The 18285-nt window shown below is 40.5% G+C and overlaps 1 protein-coding gene across 5 annotated transcripts; it reads left to right on the top strand.

Moving 5' to 3' along the window:
* The first annotated feature begins 521 nt into the window (after nt 1–521).
* On the top strand, nt 522–17292 carry rufy2 (RUN and FYVE domain containing 2). 5 transcript variants are annotated; one of them, XM_021580988.2, is made up of 19 exons: nt 522–719; nt 1413–1538; nt 4438–4611; nt 8364–8481; nt 8781–8882; nt 9161–9284; nt 9627–9691; nt 10065–10130; nt 10468–10537; nt 10637–10738; nt 10874–10990; nt 11253–11420; nt 12831–12928; nt 14143–14262; nt 14391–14520; nt 14653–14747; nt 15060–15108; nt 15385–15465; nt 15644–17292. In XM_021580988.2, exons 2-19 carry the CDS (start codon nt 1463–1465, stop codon nt 15785–15787), a joined length of 1899 nt encoding a protein of 632 aa, XP_021436663.1. In that variant the 5' UTR covers nt 522–719; nt 1413–1462; the 3' UTR covers nt 15788–17292. The 5 variants fall into 5 exon arrangements, with proteins under 5 accessions (XP_021436663.1, XP_036816333.1, XP_021436661.1 ...); XM_036960438.1 differs by lacking the exon at nt 522–719 and adding an exon at nt 2346–2533; XM_021580986.2 differs by lacking the exons at nt 522–719; nt 1413–1538 and adding an exon at nt 2013–2533.
* Nucleotides 17293–18285: the final 993 nt, after the last annotated feature.

Below are 18285 nucleotides of genomic sequence, written 5' to 3' on the forward strand. Positions count from 1 at the left end.
ACTGATACATAATGGGTGATCTATTTTGTGACTATCATCTTAATATGTGTATGTTCCATGCATTTAGATAGTAATGCATTCTAACAGAGGTGTCGCTCACTAAACCACTTCCTGGATGTCTTTGTAATTTATACTTTCAAGACTAATGGCAACTCTGGGGGGGGGGGGTTAAAAGAGGTCGAATCATGACGTCGGTGATCTTTAGTTCGGAAAATTGGGGCTCTAGAAAGATGCCCGATATTTCGAGTTAGAACTTCGAGCTGGATGACGGTTCAAAACGATTTTGCCAGCCAGTTTTTTCTCGAGTTCGCGGTCATCTTGAAAGCACTGAAGTCGGAGATTTCCGAGTTCTGAATTCCCTGTTGTTTTGAACGCGTCATTCCTGCAAGAGGGCAGGGGTTGGCTGGTCTGTGTAAATTTGTTCGTCCCCCTCAGCAAAACTATGTCTTCCCCTTTTCAGTCGGAGACTCCTCCCCCGCCCTCATCGACCCCTCTACTCTGCTTTTACCCGTATGTGTATTATGTGCTCCAAGTGGTTCCTCTGAGAGACATCCCCACTCCTCTGCCTGTAACTGCAGAGGGATTAGACTCCCTCGGTACCAAGGTCCAACGCAGCACAGCCAACAGGCCTTGGCCCCAGCCAGGGAAGGTCTGGAGTTACTGATTCAGTCTGAGCCCAGCTGAACCAATACAAATAGTGTGTTGCTGCTCTGCCTGAGGTAAGTTGTCACAATTTTATGTCACTCTAGAAATGCTGTAGAATCCAGGGGTCCATTTGGCAGAGTCAGACAGCAGCGGTTAGTTTAGTGCCAGTGTATAATGTCAATTAGTATATGTACATTCTACAATAGAACACAGAAGGGAGGATGTTACAGTGTAGAGTACATACAGTATCTCAGGCCATGTTGGACTGACACAGACAGGGAGGGTGCAGTAGGAAATTAGTCATATGATAGTTTAGCACTGACTGGCTAATCTGCAGGAGAACAGCAGAAACATGACTGACACTGTCAATGGACTCCACATAGTCCTGCTTCTGAAAATATAAGAAGGCTGTTCTGCGGAACAATGTTCAGTATCGAAGAACAACAGTTATAATCGTATTGCTTTATAACACAAACCAAATGATAATCTCCATGGGTTCATGAGTTGCTGTGTTATGATCCAGGTTCAAAACTAAGGACCATAAAGTGCACATTATTATATGTTGGTTTATGGCAAACTGACTGTCTGTATTCCCTTCAGTTGGCCCTCATGCACAGAAATGAGATTTCCCCCCTTTAATTCTGTAAATTTCACATTTAAAATATCCACAAATTCATAACCCTTGTAATGTTGGTTTTGTATGAATGATAATTGCTGTTGGCATTCCTATTGTGTAGCACTTTGACTACTCTCCTTTCTTATCGCAGAACAAATATTGGTGTGTCCAGGATCTTCTTGGGCCGAAGTGATCTTCACTATGTATTCCCCTCAGAGTTTACATCGCTGGGGCATCACTCATAGTGAGAGCATGGAGCGACTTTCAAACAGTCAAGGTAAACAAAAGCAGATAACCTATATTTTCTTCTCAATCACATGGTGGTTGGTACAAGACAATTGGCTACAACACAATTTATTTTAGATACACTGGAATCCTACTGAAAGACTATATTGAATTATTGAATTATTTAAACTATCAATTTCTGATGATTAACTTCACAGGGACATGCATCACGTTTATCTACTAACTTCATTTTTAAATTCATGAGTAAGATTATACTTTTCTGTTAACTTGTTGGCAAGAAATATACATGGCTGATCATCACTTCCATTTTCTGTAAACACTGTACAGAGCTAGGCTAGTAAAATATATATTTTAATAACATTTTAATTAATCATATTTAACATTTTACTCAGTTTAAAGAATTGAAACATGTATATGTATAATCAACTGGAGTTCTTCCAGCCAGCAGTAGAGGGTAGCAGAATCCCAAGTATGGCTCTCCATTACGTAGTGCTTTTGTTTTGTGAGCGTATTTGACACCACCCTACGGACTTGAGGGATTCAGCTTCAGTAGGGTGTAAACAAATCTCTACACTACGCCGAATAAGGGATCATTTGTTATTGATGACTGTGAAAGCGGACTTCACTCGTAGAATGTAGACGAAATGTGTTGTACATGAAAGGGTTGGCATTGGATCATTTAGCAATGTTATCCCAAACATTTGTGCAACAATGGTCGCCAGGTGAATTGTCCATAACCATATGATATTTCGACGATGGCGACACCTGCAGAGCAAGACCTTGCATTAGCTGAAGCAGAAAGCAACAAGGAGAAGTCTCAAGTATTTGGAATCCTTAGGTTACAGGAAGAAAAATCGGCCGGTGAAAAAGCTAGCACCACGACCATGATGGCAGGGGATGGGAGATGGCAGGCGCCCATATTTGCCCTAGCCAGGAAAGCATCGGAGACCTTTTCAGGAAGCAGCAGTCATGTTCTGGCAAAGGTAGCGGAACCCACATCTTTTGTAAACGAATGGAGTGTCCCAGGTAATTTGGAGTAATGTGTTCATCATGTTCTTGATTTTTGCATAAATCAACAAAGCTGTCATGTCATCGTGTGCCTGCTCCCATGTTACAGTATCAAATGCATATGTCAGTCATTGTTGATTTAGTGCAACATACAATCAATTTAGCAGCATGCATATATTTTTCCGCTTGTGCAGCTCAATCAAGTCATATTCATTCATTGACTATTTGGAGAAGGGTGTAATTGCGGCACGCAATCCGGGGCGTTCCTGCATGTGGGCATTCCTTTATCTGCAGGAACCCCTCTTTATACTTATATTGGCAAATGTCTACGCGAGGACGCTGTACACAGGCGGGAGACTGAACTGCTCCTGTACACTACTGTAGGTGCCGGTAATGCACCAAAACGCTGCTTTCTTGCAGTTATGCTAACGACTGCGAAGCTAGCTAGTTAGGACTCCGGTACACCATAAGGGAAAGTCCAATGGGATGCTAGTGGGGGTTTCTGGCACAATAGTGTGTGATAGCGGCCCGCAATATTGTTCAATTGTGGTAACCTTCTGGTGTTAATGTGGTTTTTCTACAGACCAATAGCTGGTTCGAAACCACACCCCGCCCTATGAGCAAAATACATTGAAAGGACTTATTTTCAAGGTCTCGTGCTCTCTGGTCGGGCTCATAGCGTGATCCAGATGTGATGCTTGCTGCGGTTACTATGGGTGATGCAGGCACGTTGCATCTCGTATGAAGTTGGAATTACTGGGCCTGTAATGCAAGGATAGATCTCTCACACATTAAGTGGTGCGACAGAATGACAGCATACTGACTATGATCTGAAACAGAATAGCAACATGCTCAATGCCATCATTTGCCCAATTTACATTTTAGTCATTTAGCTGTGCTCTTATCCAGAGCGACATACACAGGCGTTGCAAGCGCCATGCTCTACCAACTGCAAGCGCCATGCTCTACCATGTGTCTGAATATTTGCATAAATGTTATCCTATTGTCAGTGGCTCGCTCTGTCAACATGGGGAGAGTGCTGATTTGATTGGGGATAGGTTATTGTGCAGGGGTCTTTAATCTTATCTTGCCCAGGGACCCCCTCCCAGGCAAACCTGCTACCCAAGGACTCTCATCATATGTTAGCAAAACAATTAATTAACATGTCTTATCATGTTAATGATAATGGCAAGGAGAAGTACTCAATATTTTAAAGTAAATAGATTTGGTAGATAGTTTTTTATTATTTTGACCACCCCACATTATAATTGGAACAGGAAGTGTAAATTCTAACAGACCTTTCTAGCTAATAGGCTAACTCCAAACACAATTTTGCTAAGAGCAACTGGTTAAACAAAGGTTAGCCATGTGTTGGCAAAAATGTTATGTCCAATTCCAGAAACCCTGTCGTCCGGGTTTGGCCGGGGTAGGCCGTCATTGTAAATAAGAATTTGTTCTTAACTGACTTGCCTAGTGAAATAAAATGTTAAAAATCCATAGAATTACATATTAGAACTCATATTAGAAATGTAAGAAGTAATTTAATAGGATCTCTGTGGACCCTGCTTATTTCCAGCTAGAGGCCAGTGCAAAACTGTTTCTGATCAATGTTTTTCTTCTGGTTTGATCAGAAGTGGTGATTACATCAGAAAATATTATTTATTGGCCAAGATTAAATCCAATTTCGTGCCTACATACAGTATCATGTCTGTACAACACATGTTGTAGGCAATTATGAAATGTGAGATGTATCCATGACTATTTGTTGAAATACTGTAAGATGGGCACTATAGATGTCAATTTCTGCTGTATGTATGTGTGCACTACTATGAAAAACATAATCGCATGGCTCTTTGTTGACATACTATAGGTAGTTTGAATTGACCACTCCCTATTGTGGGTCTGTTCCCTTCCCTCTCTAGCTCTGCGGGACCCTATGTCGATGGAGAGAACTAACCTGCTGAACATGGCCAAGCTCAGCATCAAAGGCCTGATCGAGTCGGCCCTCAGTTTTGGACGCACCCTGGACTCCGACTACCCTCCACTCCAGCAGTTCTTTGTTGTCATGGAGCACTGCCTCAAACATGGCCTCAAAGGTATTCACTCACTCATTTTTACGATGGTACAGAACTAGTTGAATCCTATTCATAATGGTGACAGTATCAGCTTATGGACATGTTTTCATTGCATAATAATTCATGTTCGTTACATAATGAATACATACAGCTAGCTACACACAATTGCACACACAGCTAGCCACACACACACACACACACACACACATACAATCACACACACATACATACAGTGGGGCAAAAAAGTATTTAGTCAGCCACCAATTGTGCAAGTTCTCCCACTTAAAAAGATGAGAGGCCTGTAATTCTCATCATAGGTACACTTCAACTATGACAGACAAAATGAGAAAAAAAATCCAGAAAATCACATTGTAGGATTTTTTATGAATTTATTTGCAAATTATGGTGGAAAATAAGTATTTGGTCACCTACAAACAAGCAGGATTTCTGGCTCTCACAGACCTGTAACTTATTCTTTAAGAGGCTCCTCTGTCCTCCACTCGTTACCTGTATTAATGGCACCTGTTTGAACTTGTTATCAGTATAAAAGACACCTGTCCACAACCTCAAACAGTCACACTCCAAACTCCACTATGGCCAAGACCAAAGAGCTGTCAAAGGACACCAGAAACAAAATTGTAGACCTGCACCAGGCTGGGAAGACTGAATCTGCAATAGGTAAGCAGCTTGGTTTGAAGAAATCAACTGTGGGAGCAATTATTAGGAAATGGAAGACATACAAGACCACTGATAATCTCCCTCGATCTGGGGCTCCATGCAAGATCTCACCCCGTGGGGTCAAAATGATCACAAGAACGGTGAGCAAAAATCCCAGAACCACACGGGGGGACCTAGTGAATGACCTGCAGAGAGCTGGGACCAAAGTAACAAAGCCTACCATCAGTAACACACTACGCCGCCAGGGACTCAAATCCTGCAGTGCCAGACGTGTCCCCCTGCTTAAGCCAGTACATGTCCAGGCCCGTCTGAAGTTTGCTAGAGAGCATTTGGATGATCCAGAAGAAGATTGGGAGAATGTCATATGGTCAGATGAAATCAAAATATAACTTTTTAACTAAACTCGTTGTGTTTGGAGGACAAAGAATGCTGAGTTGCATCCAAAGAACACCATACCTACTGTGAAGCATGGGAGTGGAAACATCATGCTTTGGGGCTGTTTTTCTGCAAAGGGACCAGGACGACTGATCCGTGTAAAGAAAAGAATGAATGGGGCCATGTATCGTGAGATTTTGAGTGAAAACCTCCTTCCATCAGCAAGGGCATTGAAGATGAAACGTGGCTGGGTCTTTCAGCATGACAATGATCCCAAACACACCACCCGGGCAACGAAGGAGTGGCTTCGTAAGAAGCATTTCAAGGTCCTGGAGTGGCCTAGCCAGTCTCCAGATCTCAACCCGATAGAAAATCTTTGGAAGGAGTTGAAAGTCCGTGTTGCCCAGCAACAGCCCCAAAACATCACTGCTCTAGAGGAGATCTGCATGGAGGAATGGGCCAAAATACCAGCAACAGTGTGTGAAGACCTTGTGAAGACTTACAGAAAATGTTTGACCTCTGTCATTGCCAACAAAGGGTATATAACAAAGTATTGAGAAACTTTTGTTATTGACCAAATACTTATTTTCCACCATATTTTGCAAATAAATTCATTAAAAATCCTACAATGTGATTTTCTGGATTTTTTTTCTTCTCATTTTGTCTGTCATAGTTGAAGTGTACCTATGATGAAAATTACAGGCCTCTCATCTTTTTAAGTGGGAGAACTTGCACAATTGGTGGCTGACTAAATACTTTTTTGCCCCACTGTACGTACGTACGTACGTACGTACGTACATACATACATACATACTTAATCACACATAGCTAGCTACACACCATCACACACAGCTAGTTACACACCGAGAGATCGACCGATTTAATTAGGGCCGATTTCAAGTTTTCATAACAATCGGAAATCGGTATTTTTGGGCGCCGATTTGACTTTTTCTTTTTTTACATCTTTATTTAACTAGGCAAGTCAGTTAAGAACACATTCCTATTTTCAAATACGGCCTAGGAACGGTGGGTTAACTGCCTCGTTCAGCGACAGAAAGACAGATTTTCACATTGTCAACTCGGGGATCCAATCTTGCAACCTTAAAGTTAAATAGTCCAACGCAATAACGACCTGCCTCTCTCTCCTTGCACTCCACAAGGAGACTGCCTTTTACACAAATGCAGTAAGCCAAGGTAAGTTGCTAGCTAGCATTAAACTTATCTTAGAAAAAACAATCAATCATAATCACTAGTTAACTACACATGGTTGATGATATTACTAGATATTATCTAGTGTGTCCTGTGTTGCATATAATCTGACTGAGCATACAAGCATACAAGTATCTAAGTATCTGACTGAGCGGTGGTAGGCAGAAGCAGGCGCGTAAACATTCATTCAAACAGCACTTTCGCACGTTTTGTCAGCAGCTCTTCGTTGTGCGTCAAGCATTGTGCTGTTTATGACTTCAAACCTATCAACTCCCGAGATGAGGCTGGTGTGACTGAAGTGAAATGGCTGGCTAGTTAGCGCGCGCTAATAGCGTTTCAAACTTCACTCGCTCTGAGCCTTGGGATGGTTGTTTCCCTTGCTCTGCATGGGTAATGCTGCTTCGATGTGGTGGCTGGTGTCCTTGTGTTGCTGGTTCAAGCCCAGGGAGGAGCGAGGAGAGGGACGGAGGCTATACTGTTACACTATCAATACTAAAGTGCCTATAAGAACATCCAGTAGTCAAAGGTTAATGAAATACAAATGGCATAGAGGGAAATAGTCCTATAATAACTACAACCTAAAACTTCTTACCTGGGAATATTGAAGACTCATGTTAAAAGGAACCACCAGCTTTCATATGTTCTCATGTTCTAAGCAAGGAACTGAAACGTTATCTTTCTTACATAGCACATATTGCACTTTTACTTTCATCTCCAACACTTTGTTTTTGCATTATTTAAACCAAATTGAACATGTTTCATTATCTACTTGAGGCTAAATTGATTTTATTGATGTATTATATTAAGTTAAAATAAGTGTTAATTCAGTATTGTTGTAATTGTCATTATTACAAATGCATTTAAAAAAAAAAAAATCTGCCGATTTTAATTGGTATCGGCTTTATTGGTGCTCCAATAATTGGTATCGGTGTTGAAAAATCATAATCGGTCGACCTCTAATACATGCATATCTATATAATCACATAATATAATATAATATACACACACATTATCTCACACACACACAACGGGCTAGCTACACCACACACACACACACACACACACACACACACACACACACGCACATAATCAAAAATAACTAGCTACACACACACACACACACACGGCTTCTTACACACACACACACACACATAATCCCACACAGCTAGCTACACACACACACACACACACAGCTAGCTGCACACATACATACATAATCACACAAACACACATACATACATAATCACACACAGTTAGCTATACAAGCATAATCACAAACACACATATATGCATAATCACATACCCACATATGTCTATAATCACACACACACATAATCACACACACACACATTCATTCATACATAATCACACACACATACTCACACGCAGCTTTCACACGCCCCTTTCCCATGCATTATTTGATAGTTAAGGTTGCAAAGACACAATTTCTCGACAGTGTTGTGTAACATTACCCATGGCATAAGGATCAATGTTTGTTTTTGCAACCCTAGTGAAGAAGTCCTTTCTTGGATACAGCAAGTCACTGTGGGGTCCTCTGGAGATGGTGGAGAAGTTGTGTCCTGAGGCAGGAGAGATTGCAGCCAGCGTCAGGGACCTACCAGGACTAAAGTACACACACACACACCTTTTGATTAAGGGCTTGATTCAATCTGCTTCACCGAAGTTCAGCACTATAGCATGTTTGAAATGTAAAGGTAATTTCCGATTGAAATGACATATGCAGCATTTAATGTGAATGCAGTCGCTGCTGACGCGGGAACTCTGAATTTAAATGTCAATTGTGCTACAACGCTGATCTTCAGCTCTACGGATTGAATTGAGCCCTCTTCACTTGGAATGTAAATAGGGATATAATATGACTATGGATTGTTGGACTAATAGTTGCAGTTTGTGCTCTGTTGTTATAGGACTCCACTGGGCAGAGCTCGGGCCTGGCTGCGTCTGGCCCTGATGCAGAAGAGGCTGGCTGATTACCTCCGCCTTCTGATCACCAGAAAGGACCTGCTGAGGTACTGGAAGTACCTCCAGTCTCAATTCACTCACACTTGTTTTTCTCACACACTGTTTCACCTCCAAGCACACCCCTTGGGCAGGCAGACAGGGGAGGCTCCTCAGTGGTGGTTCACCATCTGCCTCTCAGCAGGCTAGACGCTAATACCTTCAGATGGGTAAAGGAAGTGTCAAAGTCTCATGCCATTTTCAATAAAGATATACGGTTAGTATAAACAGTAATAATATTTGTTTTCACAATTTAATGTGAAATATGTTTCTTTGTGTGTACCCACAGTAATTTCTATGACAACTCTGCTGTGATGGTAGAGGAGGAGGGTGCTGTCATCGTTGGCCTGCTGGTGGGACTCAATGTGATCGATGCCAACCTGTGTGTCAAGGGCGAGGACCTGGATACACAGGTGAGTCAACGCCCCTCACTTCAGTCATTGTTAAAAAATTCCCCATTGACAGCCTTTAAATTAGGCAAGTGAGTGGACACTGTTATTCAGGGTCCTACTTGCTGACAGAGGATTGGCGTTCCTTTCACCTCATGGAGATTTACTCGTCTCATCCCAACAGACTAGTATCTGGAAGAACTGTCACAGTGCAAACTGTTCAGCTGTGCTTCTAATCTGCTCAGATTGTAGTTGTGGACATTTTATAGTCTAATTATCTCAGCCCAACTTGAAAAGGAATATACTGGTCACAGTCTATGCAGACATTTCTAAATAATGGTGTATGTGACATTTAACATTTCTTAGGTTGGGGTCATTGACTTCTCAATGTACTTGAAAAATGACATTGATGACTACAGAAGTGGAGAAAGGTAAAGTAGATACTCTTGTTACTTTAATGCAGTGGTATTCAAACTTATTCAATGGGGACTTCATTTTTCCCATGCAGAATTTCTGGGGACCCTGCCCCAAATCTAAAGACACAACCTTAAAATGTGTGTGTGTGTGTGTGTGTGTGTATATATATATATATATATATATATATATATATATATATATATATATATATATATATATAATCTCAATCACTGCTTTAATGAGATGGAATATACCCATTAAAACATCTACTACTATACTTTATTTGTCTTGGATAAGCTGAGAAGGATAATAGTATGCTTGAAACATTTGAACATAAATGTTGACTAATTTACAGATGTTCTCTTCCATGATCTGTTTTCCCAATAGAAATGGTCAAGTAGCAGCCATCCTAGACCAGAAGAACTATGTTGAAGAATTAAATAGGCAGCTTAAGTATTTTTCTTTTTCTTTACCATACTGTATCATTTTTGGAGAAGAAAATGTTGGTGTGATAATTGCTCAACCATGTGTTTCAGCTCTTATTTAGGCCAAGTCATTGGCACTGGTTATGCAAGTACAGATGTCTCTTCTGTTGTATTGGCTTACGTTCCTTGCACAACCTCAAACACTACAGAACTCAAGCTCACTAGTTCAACGGCAGGAAATGTAATTGTAAAGGACAATGAAAGGACTACTCAGGTTCTTTTGTGAGGACTTTTTAAGTCAAATGTCTGTTGGGAGAGACTAAATATGAAATGGCACTAAATTAGCAGTTGTTTTTTTGACACAGTTCTTCAGTACACGGCTTACAAGGGAGGGTCGATAACTTGGAGAAATCAAACTCTAAACTCATTGAGGAGGTATGGCATTCTCTCTTAATAGTACTGTACTAACATTCTGAAGCATTTACCATTTTATACATCTGATTTGGTGTTCATTTGAACCTCTTTTCATTGTAGCTGGCGATTGCAAAAAATAACATAATCAAACTGCAAGAGGAGAACCATCAGCTTAGAAATGAGAACACTGTTATTCTCATAAAAGCTCAGCAGCAACTTGAGGTTTGCCTTTTACAATGTCCTGCTCTCTGTCTTGGTCAGTCAGACTTCAACATGTTCCTCATTTGTTGTGTTTGTGGTCTAAGGACATGTGGGTCTGGTCTAATCCACTAATGTCTCTTCTTGTGTCACTGTCAGGTGACCCAGGTTGACGTGGATGTGGAGCTGGACACCTATAAGCAGTCGAGGCAGGGTCTTGACGAGATGTACAACGAGGCCAGGAGACAGCTCAGGGAGGAGTGTCAACTACGCCAGGTCAGTTGTCATCCAGTTGTTTCCCCTTTATACTTTTTCTAAGGGGGCACAGGCTGAGGGAAGAGCTACAGTAGAAAGTGGAGCCTGCCTCACCTATACATAGAGGCAACACTGCCAATGTAAGCCAACTCAGAATTCTGAAATGGTCATCTTTGCTTGCAAGGTGCAGTCAATAGCATTGTCTGTGTAAGGAAGGTCAGTGGTTTACAGTTAAGCAGGATTTGGGGTGACCGACAGCTGCTGTCCTTGTACCCCACTGTAGGATGTGGAAAATGAGTTGGTGGTACAGGTGAGCATGAAGCAGGAGATGGATCTGGCCATGAAACTGTTGGAAAAGGACATTCACGAAAAACAGGACACACTGATCGGCCTGCGCCACCAGCTGGATGAAGTCAAGGCCATCAATGTGGAAATGTACACAAAAATGCAGGTACTGTGGAGCTTTTTGTATGGCACATTTTGCTGGTGCTTTTGTAAATAGAGTAGGCTATATTGTTTGTTACAGTGCCTTCAGAAAGTATTCATACCCCTTGACTTATTCCACACAATACCCCATAATGAAAAAGTTAACATGTTTTTAGAAATGTTAGCAGATTTATTGAAAATTAAATACAGAAATATCTCATTTACATAAGTATTCACACCCCTGACTCAATACTTTTATAGAAGCACCTTAAGCAGTGATTACATCTGGGAGTCTTTCTGGGTAAGTCTCTAAGAGATTTCCACACCTGGATTGTGCAACATTTGCCCATTTATTATTTTCATATTTCTTCAAGCTCGGTCTAATTAGTTGTTTATCATAGCTAGACAACCATTTTCAGGTCTTGCCATAGATTTTCAAGTAGATTTAAGTCAAAACTGTAACTCAGCCACTCTGGAAAATTCATTGTCTTCATGGTAAGCAACTCCAGCGTAAATTTGGCCTTAGGTTATTGTCCTGCTGAAAGGTGAATTAATCTCCCAGTGTGTTGGAAAGCTGAACCAGGTTTTCCTCTAGAATTCTGCCTGTGCTTAACTCCATTATGTTTCATTTTTTATCCTGGAAAAACTCCCCAGTCCTCAATGGTTACAAGCATACCCATAACATGATGCAGCCACCACTATGGTTGAAAATATGGAGAGTAGTACTCAGTAATGTGTTATATTGTATTTGCCCCAAACACTTTATATTCAGAACAAAAAAGTTATTGCTTTGCCACATTTTTTGCAGTATTACTTTAGTGCCTTGTTGCAAACAGGATGTATGTTTTTTAATATTTTTATTCTATACAGGCTTCCCTCTTTTCACTCTGTCAATTAGGTTAGTAATTGTGGAGTAACTACATTGTTGATCCATCCACAGTTTTCTCCTATTGTAGCCATTAAACTCTGTAACCGTTTTAAAGTTACCATTGGCCTCATGGTAAAATCCCTGAGTGGATTCCTTCCTCTCCGGCAACTGAGCTAGGAAGGACGCATGTATATTTGTAGTGACTGGGTGTATTGATACACCGTCCAAAGTGTAATTAACAACTTCACCATGCTCAAAGGGATATTCAATGTCTGCTTTTTTTTTATTTGACCGATTTACTAATAGGTGACTCAAGCAATATTGACTCAAGACATTTCAGCTATTCATTTTTAATTAATTTGTTAAATAGATTACAAATTAAAAACATATTCAACTTTGACATGGGTTATTGTGTGTAAGCCAGTGACAGATCTCAATTTAATCCATTTTAAATTCAGGCTGTAACACAACAAAATGTGGAAAATGTCAAGGGGTGGGAATACGTTGAAGGCAGGGTATTTTACAGTGACAATACTGATCTGAGGGCTTTCTTGTGTTGTCAACCAGACTTCTGATGATGGCATGAAACAGAAGAACGACATGATCACTCGTTTGGAGGAGAAGACCAATCAAATCACAGCAACCATGAAACAGCTGGAGCAAAGGTAAGGGTGTTGACTTAAAGATCCTCTTAAATAATTTGGAATTAATATTTAAGGCCCGGTTTCCCTGATTAAGCCTAGCCCTGAACTAACAAGTGCTTTCAGTGGAGATGAAATGCTTCATCTGAGTGCAGGAAACCGGGCCATAATGTGGCATGCAAATTATTTCCTCTTTTTGCATGTAGGTGTATTTTTTTATAAATATATGTTTCACCGTATCAATCATTTGGAACATTGACTTGGCTGTAGTCTGGTTGTGTTGTGATGCGACCATAGCTTCGTCACGTCTGTCAACACAGACCATCCTTCCCTTTGTCTTCCTTTGGTTTGCCATCTTCTTTGTGACATCTTTATGAGAATGCTTTGCTTAACAATTTCTTAAGGTTTTTGGTAAAATGGAGGTTCACTGATATTGACATCCTCTTTCCCTTTTTGCTTTCCTTCCTTGCCTTTATTTCTTCCATCTTTTACCCTCATACTTTTCATTTCTACATCGATACACCTCTTTCTATCATCCTGTACCCCCCCATCATGCCTACTTGATCTCAATAGTGATAAAGATTTGCTGAGCCAGACACGCACACTCGCCATGTCATTTGTAAAATGTGCCAGCACAGACACTGAGAACCAATACAAGCTTGTTAAAGACATCTCTTTCTGAGCTTTTAAACACAACCACTAACTCTCAGCAAACACTAGGCAGGGGATTTGTTCATATGCAGTATCATAAAGTAACAGTTCATTGGTTTTTGTATCAGTCTAATGTTAAGATAAGCTTCTTTCACAAAAGGAAGTTTTGTAGTGCATCCCATTATTGTGGCACTGTAATAACTAATACACTCAAACATATCTGTAAGAGCAAATACTATACTCATTATAGCCAATAAAAAGTATAACAATTGTTTATCACATGAAACAATAAAGTTAAATGTTTTGAAATTGTGGTTGTGGAATGTGGAAATCATTGGCAGCACCATTACGTTTGTCTTTGAGTGTAGTGAACACACCATCTTTAGCCCCATGAGTGTGTTCATGGAAATGTTAAACTGGCCTGCCACTGCCTGGCCATCTTCCCTCCAAAGGGGCCTGCCTGCCTGTAGGTGTTTGGTCTTCCCTTTTTCTTCTGCCAGTTTGTCCCATTGCATCCCAACCCCTTGTACCCCCTTTTCTTTGTGATTGGAGCCTCAGTTTTACCCAGTTGGTTTGAATTACACCAGATTACAAGAGGCAGAGCGGGACCGCTGGACTGCAGAAGATGGAGCTCGCAAATTCAAGCACGACTTTGCCAACAAAGCCGACAGCCTCCAAAAGCAGATAGCCCAGAGAGAGAAACAAATGTAAGTACACATACATACTGTATATTTATAGTAGCTCTTAGCACTTATTCCTATATACCATAAATATATTGTTTGTCTCTGCACCAAAATGAAGATTAAGGGATAGTAATATGGCTGTAATGTTGTAGGCTGCAGCTGGAGACAGACCTAAAGATTGAGAAGGAGTGGCGGCAAACCTTACAGAACGACCTGGAGAGGGAACGAGACATCGTCGCCCAGCTCAGTGCTGAAGCCCAGCAAATAAATGGACTTAAAAAGGTTTGAGGGTTCTTCGTGGGGTTTATTGTGGCATTAAGAAGTATTATGTTCAACATATTTTCTGTTGCGTCACAGGTGTAGAGTATATTTATACACACGATGGATTGATGTATTTCACATGTTTTTCTCCAGGAGTTCCACAGGCTGCAGGATGAGAACAGCCAGCTGAAGGGGATTTGTGAAGAACAGGAGCAGGCCCTGGAGGAGCTAGGCTGCAAACTCAGCGAGTACTTGTCTATTTTAAACTCATTTGATGTACGTTTTTATCGAACACTGTGTCTTTCAAATAGGAATTCGGCCTCTTTCCCCCATCAATTACAGCAATCTCAACGTACCTTTTAAGATAAAAGTGGAAAGGCTGTATCAGAAGCAACATTATTTTATGTTGTGGAGGGGCTATAATCACATACATGATCCCCTTTCATTCTTCCTGGCCTTTAGTTAGTGCTCTTACTGTTTTAATGTTCCGTTAAGGATTTTTTAATTAATAATATGAGACATGAATTCAGTTAACTGATGCCTGGCTTTTCTTAATCCAGATCAAAACTTAAAATCGAAGACATAAAAGAGGCAAATAAAGCTCTTCAGGTAAGTGTCTTGAGTTCTACATCCTTGTTCAAATTAAAGTTCAATCCAATCAGTACATTTTCTGATGAAAACAACTTAATTGAAATGTCTGAATTTATTTCACTTTTAGATTGTGTGTATTGTATTGCTGCACTGTTTGAGTGAGAAACATAAGTATTTCGCTGCACCTGTGATAACATCTGCAAAACTTTTATTTAATTTGAACTGAACTACCAACAAGCATGTTGAAATTTGCCAGTGCTGTTCCATGAGTGCCCTATCTAACAAATATTCCAGGGAGGGCAGGTCTGGTTGAAGGACAAAGATGCTACCCACTGTAAACTTTGTGAGAAGGAGTTCTCCATCTCTAGGAGAAAGGTTAGGATAAACTCATTACATTTTTCATGTGAAATTAATTGGGACAATGCTGAACCAGCAATCAACACAAAGTGTAACATTAACAAGAATAGCAACTATGCAAACCATAACCCACCTTCTCCTTGGGGTGTACTTCTTGCCTAGATAAGCTGGTGTTTTCCATGTCTCATTTCTCTAGCACCACTGTAGAAACTGTGGGGAGATCTTCTGCAATGCCTGCTCTGACAACGAGCTGCCCCTCCCTGCCTCACCAAAACCAGTGAGGGTCTGTGATACGTGCCACGCCCTTCTCCTCCAACGCTGCTCCTCCAATGCCACGTGAGATGCCCCTCTTCAGGCCCAACTTTAACTCAATTCCCCGCAGCTCAAGTCTACCAGGAAACCTCTGAGCTCGTGTGACTGTTATCAGATGTCAAGTGTGTACATTCTACAAGGTATATTGCTTTGTGTAGCATGAGATTTGAGATGTTATATCTGTGACACTAAGGTTATTGTGATAAATGTCAACATTCCCTTACAATAGATAAACCATTTGGGCAGCTGAGCATATCATTCCAAATCTTCAGTAAGAATATGAATTGATGAGACCATTTTAAAGTATGTTTCTCTGTGTGACACAGTGGCTGAGCCTGATGTGATAAGGACTGGAGTCATATTTTTTGTTTTGAGTCATGTTATTTCACTTGAACGGTCTGAAAGGACGAGTACATTTTTGTTGTTGTTGACCAAATCTCTTTTTTATTTACATTTGTGTGCTTTCTCATTCCCATTATGGTGAGAACCTGGGAATGCTTGAACACGGAAAGTATCACTCGAGGTTAACAAAATGGAATAACATTGTGGATAAAGTTTAATGACACTTTTGTGTACAACATCTAAAGAAATGCATCACTGAGTGTTGTCGTTTCTAAAAATATGTTTTTGGAGCTGTTTTATCTGTGCCCCTGCAACTGTAGAAAGAGCATGAGGAAATATCTTGCTGGTGGGGTTTCTCAAAACCAAGTGAAATCGCAAAAGAAGTGGCTGAACACTTCTATAGCATGCTATTTACAAAAAAAGAGATTTGGTTAAACAAAGTGAACTTCTTATCCTATAACTGATGTAATTCACATGTGCCTCTAATAAGCCAAAATACTAAATGAGTACCTTTCAGACTTGTTTCTGCATGGTAAAATGCAGGCACATTTCAGAAGTATGTTTACCAAAAGCACTGTTCCCGATACTGCTTTGTGACGAAGAAGCAGAGACTACATGAAACGGCGCAGCAAATGTATGTTGTACTTTTGATTAAGTAGGCCTAATAAATGATTACCTTAAGTATTCAAATACAGTATATAGCTAACAATTCAGTTTGGAAACATGCCAATCTTATTTCTTTTCAGAGACTAATCAGGCAAGTTAAAAAAACTTGGATCACTAAGTGGCAAGGAATTTGAGATGCACTAATTCGTGTAACCACTTATACACTTGCTGGATTTTGTTTTGTATTCAATCAGCAAAGCAATGTTTACAATATATAATTTTACAAAACTGGAATTAATACTTTATTACAAATGGATGTGCTACATCTCACATAGATAATCAAAACATACTGTGTGCAGTATGTTTTCAATATATTGTCTTGTTCACTAGAACATATTGTTGCCAACCATGTCATTTTGACTATGAAATTTAAAGTGATTGAACGGGATCTTAAGCATTTACAAATATGTAACACATACGGATTGCAGGATTTTTTTTCCATAGTTTTGCTGGACATAAAATATGAAATGGATGTAGTACACAATAGCGGACATGAATAAAGATGGCGTCCCCCATCTACTTACAGAACCCTCAAAGTATTCATACCCATTTTAGTCATTTAGCAGACGCTCTTTTCATATTTGTTCATACTGGTCCCCTGTGGGAATCGAACCCACAACCTTGGCATTGCAAGGGCCATGCTCTACCAACTGAGACACACTTGACTTATTCCCACATTTTGTTAAAGCCTCAATTAAAAATGTATTAAAGATTTCTCTCTCTCACATACACACAATGTGAAAACATGTTCAAATATATACATTTGCAGATTTGAAAAGGAAATACAGGAATCTAATTTACATAAGTATTCACAAACCTGAGTCAATACATTGTAGAAACACCTTTGGTGGCAATTACAGCGTTGTGTCGTCTTGGGTGTCTGTATCAGCTTTGCACATCTGGATTTGGGGATTTTCTCCCATTCTTCCTTGCAGACTTAAGTTTGATGGGGAGCAGCGGTGAACAGCAATCTTCAAGTCCTTCCACATATATTTTCAATGGGATTCAAGACAGAGCTTTGGCTAGGCCACTGAAGGACTTTCACATTTTTCTGAAGCCATGTCAGTATTGCTTTGAATGTATGCTTGGGGTCTTTGTCCTGTTGGAATGTAAATCTTCGCCCCAGTCTGTTTGCTCTCTGAAACAGGTTGCGCATATTCGTCAACCATTTTCCCCTCTATCCTTACCAGTCCCCGCTGCTGAAAAGCATATCAATAGCATGATGCTGCCACTATCCTTCACGGTAGGGAGGGTATAAAGACGGGTGATGAGCTGTCTTTTTTTCAGACAGCGCTTTGCATTCTGGCCAAGGACTTGTCTCATCAGACCAATCTTTTGCCTTATGCTGTCTTTTACGTGCCTTTTTGCAAACTCCAGGTATACGGACATGTGCCTTGTTCTCAGGAGTGGCTTCCGTCTGGTCATGCTCTCATAAAGCCCAGATTGGTGAAGTGCTGTAGAGACTTGTTGCCCTTCTGGCAGGTTCCCATCTCAGCCAAGGAACTCTGTCGTTCGGTC

This window comes from Oncorhynchus mykiss, chromosome 23 (genome assembly GCF_013265735.2).
Source record: "Oncorhynchus mykiss isolate Arlee chromosome 23, USDA_OmykA_1.1, whole genome shotgun sequence".
NCBI lineage: Eukaryota > Metazoa > Chordata > Actinopteri > Salmoniformes > Salmonidae > Oncorhynchus > Oncorhynchus mykiss.

Coding starts and splice junctions, on each gene's coding strand:
- rufy2 (XM_021580986.2), top strand. CDS start 2,263: ATGGCGACACCTGCAGAGCAAGACCTTGCATTAGCTGAAGCAGAAAGC. Junction 9,692..10,064: donor GACTACAGAAGTGGAGAAAG/GTAAAGTAGATA, acceptor TTTTCCCAATAG/AAATGGTCAAGTAGCAGCCA. Junction 14,521..14,652: donor AAATAAATGGACTTAAAAAG/GTTTGAGGGTTC, acceptor GTTTTTCTCCAG/GAGTTCCACAGGCTGCAGGA.